Genomic DNA, 6,161 nt, shown 5'->3' with positions numbered 1-6,161 from the left:
CTATAGTAATATGAGCATGAAAAATTATTTTCACCATAAATTTTTTAAAATAATAAAAAAAGATTATAGAAAAATAGAAATGCAACTATGGATTTACAATAAAATTGTGGAAAAAAAAATTATCACAAATGAACCCTAAGAATGACTATATTTTATAGAAAGAATATACAACATATAAAAGATGACTTGTAAGTTAACTATTTCTATTAGTTTTAATTTTAGTCAGTCATCTCAAGCATTGAATAGGCACAACAAATATGTATATTTTTTATATAATTGAGATGCTAAAATATTATATATATATATATATATATTAGGGGTGTCAATTTTGGGTCACGGGTCGGGTTCTTGGCGAACTCGGAACTAACCTGCACCATTCGGGTCAACCCAATCCTAACCCGTTTTTGCAAGCTAGTCTATTTTTCAAACCCAAACTCGACCCGCTTAGGGTCCGGATTAACCACACAACCTAAATGACCTAGGACACAAAAAATTGTTATTTTTCGGGTAAAAAAAAGGTCAATATTCAATTTTTTAAAAGGGTTGATTTGTTGAATCCGAACCTGGTCCGTTTTAGGTCTGGGTTGAGTCTAATCCTGAATTTTTGGGTCAAATTTGAGTCCGATATTTGGGTCATGCCAAATATTGACACCCCTAGGCTATCTATGCAAATCCTCATTAATAAAATGCTTTTAAATTCACATAATTAACTAATTTTACTCTTTGACCTCAAATTATTCATATAATTACGCGGCCGCCTGGGGATTTTATCCGCCATCCAAACCACCGCGGTTTCCGTTTCTGGAAGCTTAAGAAGATGAGAATGGAAGAGCGGTGAATAGTAAGCAAGAAATTCGGACTTGTAGAGAGGAGAAGGAGAGGAAGAAGACCGTCGTGGAGATGTGCCAAAACCCTAATCCGTCCTTTGGACCGAACCATAATGGCCTCCCTAGCCCTAGCAACCCGAAGGAGGATCGGGAGCTCAAGAGACAGGTACAGGTGAAAGAGTTCGCGTTGGTGCTGGCCAATAGTGATGTGGCCGTGCGTGTTCAGGCAGCTAGGGATATCCGTAAGATTGTCCGTGGATCTCCTAGAGGGCGTTCGGCCTTCGCAGTACCCGCGATTATTCAGCCCCTTGTCGCCATGCTACAATCGGCCGATCACGTTTCAAGGGAGTCGGCGCTTCTTGCTCTTCTTAACATGGCAGTTCGCAATGAACGGTGAGTGAGCCTGTTCTTTTGATCGAGATTGCTGTTTTGGAAATTGTTTATGTTTGAGTGTTTGGGATATTTGCAATGCAATGGTAATTTATTGTTATGTCGGGTGATTTGATAGTTTGATTCGTAATTTTGATTGCTGTTGGCCATCGGTGGGGTTAATTTGAAATAAGTTAATATCGGAAGAACGGGAATGTGAATACATCATGTTACCTTGATTATTGTTGGATTATGGAAATTGTTGACACCTTTTCGGTTAGATATGTTAATGTTTCATTTTTTTTTTTTTGGTTAGGGTGAGGTCCAATGTTTCAGATGCAATGTAAGGTTGTATTTGGCGAGATCTCAATCCCGAATAAATATTTACGATTTATTTAATAGAATAGGCAAGATGCAATGAAAGTTTGTATTTTATATGGTGTGAACAAATGGAAATTGAGATCAAGTAAATAGGAATGGAAGATGGAGATGGGCGCTTGATTGAATAGTGTGTGAGATGCAATATTAGCTTATTCGGGGGGAGAGAGAGAGAGTTGAATAATCCAATACAAAAGTGAAGCCCACAATCCAATGAAAAATAAATTATAACTAAATATTTTTATAAATTGCCTAATTATTAAATATATTTCTTAAATGATAACCGGCCCTTGAAGGAAGTTGTTGGACTCTTTTGGTGTTCTCGAATCTCGATACCTTGTTAATGGAGTGGGAAGGGATGTTGAGCTTCAATTTCAAATATGAATATTAGGAGGTATTTAGAAAGAAAGGGGACTTCATGTCTCCCTCGATGCATGCTAGGATTCACTATTTGTAATTCTTGTTGACTTTGTTAGCTAACCTCATTTGTCGTCCAACTTTACAAATGACTTAGGGCAATTGAGTGTAACCACTATGCTTTGTTGTGGTTGTCTCTATTTGCATTTGCATTCATATATACCTTGATCACCATATTTTTCACATTTATTGTTACTAATATGGCCTAATATTGTTAGCCATTGATACCAACTAACGGTGTAAGAGAAAAAAAAAAAAAACTACAAAAGACAACACATTTTGAATGCCTAAATTCGGTATTATATTTTTTCACAGAATAGAATCTCACTCCCTCTTTATTTGCAATCAGGGTGATCTAGGCTCTTTTGAGGCACTTAAGTATTTTTGTTGACTCCAATCAACCTCTCTTCAAAATCGTCATTGTCTCGATATCTTTGTTGATTAGATAGAAGCTTTTATGAAGATTATGAATGATCGAGGTTATTTTTCTTATAAAGATTATTAGAAGTTAGAACTTTCTTAGAATATTTTATTTCAGCTAAATTCTTATTGATCCTTACATGTATAGATATAGATTAGGAATTATTTTATGGTTTCGAATTGCAAAATCCTTAGCTCAACTTATTTGTTTGGTTGAAATTGAGGATTAGGGTTTGGATAATATGGTTATATCTCATTAAAGCTTTATATGAAAAGTGGGTAGAGAACGAGAGGCTCTAGAATGAGTGGGCGGAAGCCTTGAAGTGGAGTTAGCAACATTTTCAATTCTTATGGTAGATGCAGGGTTTTCGGCTAGTTTTTCATTCAAGGATTTCGAGGTAATTAAGATCTCGAGTATGTAAGGTTTTAATGAAGGAACTAATGAGTAAGAATTTGGTTTTAGATGATGATGACTAATTTTTCTTCGAGGATGAAAACTTGCACTTGTGATTTATCTTAGTCGGTTAGTACCTTTGTATTCCATTGAAAAACTTTTGGTAGTGAGAGATTAGAGGGAGTTTGATGCTTCCTAAAGAGAGAGTGAAAGAGACACCCGAACAATAGCTGAGCCATAAAATTTTGTTAATGGGTACACATTTAATTTATTATTTAGAGGTAGCACAAATTGAATTATAACTATTGCGAACATTAAATACAAGGGGCTTGCTAATGCATATCTATGATATATAGAAGCATTAAAAATTTAGAGAGGGGGAGAGGAGCACGTGCGCTCTTATGCCCTCGCTATATCCAGCCTTGCACTTGAGTCTAGGTTAATAGAGGGTTTGTTAAGGCCTAAAATGATAGAGAATGAGGCCGATATAAAATACTTCTGCTAGAGATCTTTTTTGTTAATGACTTGAAAAACTCATCTTTTTTGTTAATGACTAGAAATCCTTCACCTTTTTAGACTTCATCTATCAAAAAATCTGTGCTCTTTTTTTATTTTGAAATAACGTTGTTCTGCTATCATCCATCTAAGCAGTAATATGACATCCCTTGTACATGCGGCGCCCCTGTCAAAAAAGAAAAAAGAAAAAAGAAAAAAAAACTATTCCTATTATAGAAAAGCTACCCATCATAAATGTTTTGAGGACCCTTCTGTCAGTCAGGCCTGACTTCGACTTTATAGTCTATTAAACTCTGACGTGTATAGCAGCAGAAAACACATGCAAATAATCAGGGCTCACACGTTTCACATTTATTAACAAACAGAAAAAAACAAGATTGTCGTAGCTATATGTTAGATTATTCCTTTAGTTATGAAATTCATTTAAAAATCTCTTGAGTATTAATAGGATTTCTCATGCACATATAAACCCAAAATTAACGTTATTTACGTTTTATTCCTTAGGCCATTAGGAAGAAAGTCATATTTTGTAGCTTCAAGACTTCTATACTCCAAATTAGTCATGCACAGATATTCATATAAAGATTGAAATTAGCTTATCCATTTCAATAACCTTGTGAAAGAGTATATTTACAATATTGTGCATAACTAATGGTTTATAACCTTATTTTGAATGAGCGCATAGAAGATGGATGAAAACATAGAAAATGCATGAATAACTTGCTCATTTAATAATGAGTTTATTAGACATGGGACTGGCTCACACGTAATAGAGGCGGGATTTCTCCGCCTTCTATATGTGCCGCTCAAGCCGACCAGTCCAAAAAAGCTATTTTAGATTTATTGAAATCTGAATGTAAGGACTGATTAGATATTTCCTTTTAGATTGTATGCTTTTTTTTTCATTTTTTTTCGTATGCATTAAATTGTTTGTTTTACTAGGGTTAGGGCATCTTGAATTTGGCTGAAATTTGAGATCTTTTAGGTTTCTAGGCTCTAGCGGCGTGTAGAGGTTTGGGAGAGATAGATCCTCCTCTCAAATAGAAGATCAATTGTATCTTGATATTTTCCGTTTCTATTTCATCAAATAATACAAATTATCTACTGCTTCTCTGATTTTGTGTGGATTTTTGTGGAAAAATCTCGCTGTTTTCTAAAGGTTGATAGGAAATTCTTGAGATCTGCAAGTATTTCCTATCAGAGTTGAATATCCATGCTTAGGCAAAACCACGATTGGATGATTACATATGAAATGCTTCCATTTCATTCCAGAAGCAAGTAACCCAAAAAGGTATTTTTTTTCAATGAAAACTCATAATAATAAATATTTGATGTTAGATATCATGACCACGCATAAAGAGAAAGTATCATAATCCTTTCGGTTTGTAGGCTCTCCTAGGAGTAAATATATGTTTTTTTTGCATTTATGCAAGATCTTTTTTAACAGCTGTGGATTGTTTTTCAATCATGAAAACTAAACAATAGTATTATCTTTTTTATACTGTAGATAAATGCTTTGATGTTGTGATTTATGTAATATATTCTGTTATCCTTGTATTGCTTTTTTATTTTTTTCAAATGCCTGATGGAGATTTATTGGTAAATATTTCTCTCTCAATATCTCAAAAACTATGCTTCTAACCAAGATTTTACTTTCAATTTTTGTTTTCTTTCTTGACAAGTATGCCTATTGAGAGCATTTTTTCCATTTGTCTTTCAGAAACAAGGAAAAGCTAGTGTCAAGTGGTACTGTTCCACTTCTTGTTGAAATGTTAGGGTCTGATAATACTCTAAAAGAGATGGCCACTGCAGCAATTCTCACCTTATCAGCTTCAAAATCCAATAAATCAACCATTGCCGCCTCAGGCGCAACGCCTCTGCTCGTTAATATTCTTATATCTGGAAGCATTCAAGGCCGGGTCGACGCCGTAACCGCACTTTACAACCTCTCCGATTGTCACGAAAATGGCACCGACGATCTTTTTCTCTCCGCCGAAGCCGTAATTCCACTTCTCACCCTCCTCAAAGACAGCAAGAAATACTCCAAATTTGCTGCTAAAACCACTGCTCTTCTTTCCATCCTTTCTGAATCAGAAGAAGGGAGATGCGCCATTTCAGAAGTGCAAGGTGGGATTCTAACTATCGTCGAAACCGTCGAAGAAGGCTCATTGCTTAGCACCGAACACGCAGTTCGCATCCTTCTTTCGCTGTGTCGAAGCAACAGGGAGAAGTACAGGGAACTCATTCTGAATGAAGGTCCCATCCCAGGTCTGTTTCTATTGACAGTAGAGGGCACAAAGAAGGCTTGTAATTATTCTCATGACCTTCTAAAGCTGCTTAGATATGATTCCCAGTCAAAGAAATCAGAATCTAAGGAGATAGAAGCAATTGATTACAGTAACAAAGCAGAAGAAACAGCAAAAATGTTGCTTCAAGACATGGTTAGAAGAAACATGGAAGAAAATATTAAGAAGCTTCAGCTCAGCAGTGCAGCAACAAGCAGTCAAGCCCACAGTTGATTGAAGAAACTTCCTACTTTTGTAGTGTTCAAAGTTTGGTATGTTTTGAATCTACTGATATTGATTCTTGTTTTTTAGGGTTTCTTTTCATGGTTTGTAAAGTGTATTATATAGTGTTGGATCTAATGGTTTTTTTTTTTTTTTTTTTTGAAGTTTCACCAATTTCTATATATATAAATCAGGAGAAAATTTGGATTTTGGTTCAGAGATAATTGTAATGATTTTTTAGTCATTAATCAATCGGGTCTCATATTGCACCCTTTTTAAGATGAATCTATTGGTTGTTATTAAATCTATCTTTATCAAATTTTAAATTCTATA

General features: G+C 35.1%; 1 protein-coding gene across 1 annotated transcript; it reads left to right on the top strand.

Annotated features, from left to right (window-relative positions):
- The first annotated feature begins 757 nt into the window (after positions 1-757).
- Positions 758-5,986, top strand: LOC110101219 (U-box domain-containing protein 3). The gene is made up of 2 exons (XM_020829019.2): positions 758-1,220; positions 5,042-5,986. Exons 1-2 carry the CDS (start codon positions 901-903, stop codon positions 5,838-5,840), a joined length of 1,119 nt encoding a protein of 372 aa, XP_020684678.1. The 5' UTR covers positions 758-900; the 3' UTR covers positions 5,841-5,986.
- Positions 5,987-6,161: the final 175 nt, after the last annotated feature.

This window comes from Dendrobium catenatum, unplaced genomic scaffold (genome assembly GCF_001605985.2).
Source record: "Dendrobium catenatum unplaced genomic scaffold, ASM160598v2 fragScaff_scaffold_1220, whole genome shotgun sequence".
Taxonomy (NCBI): Eukaryota; Viridiplantae; Streptophyta; class Magnoliopsida; order Asparagales; family Orchidaceae; genus Dendrobium; species Dendrobium catenatum.
The sequence above is the reverse complement of the archived record's forward strand: the minus strand, read 5'-3'. Positions and strand labels throughout refer to the sequence as shown.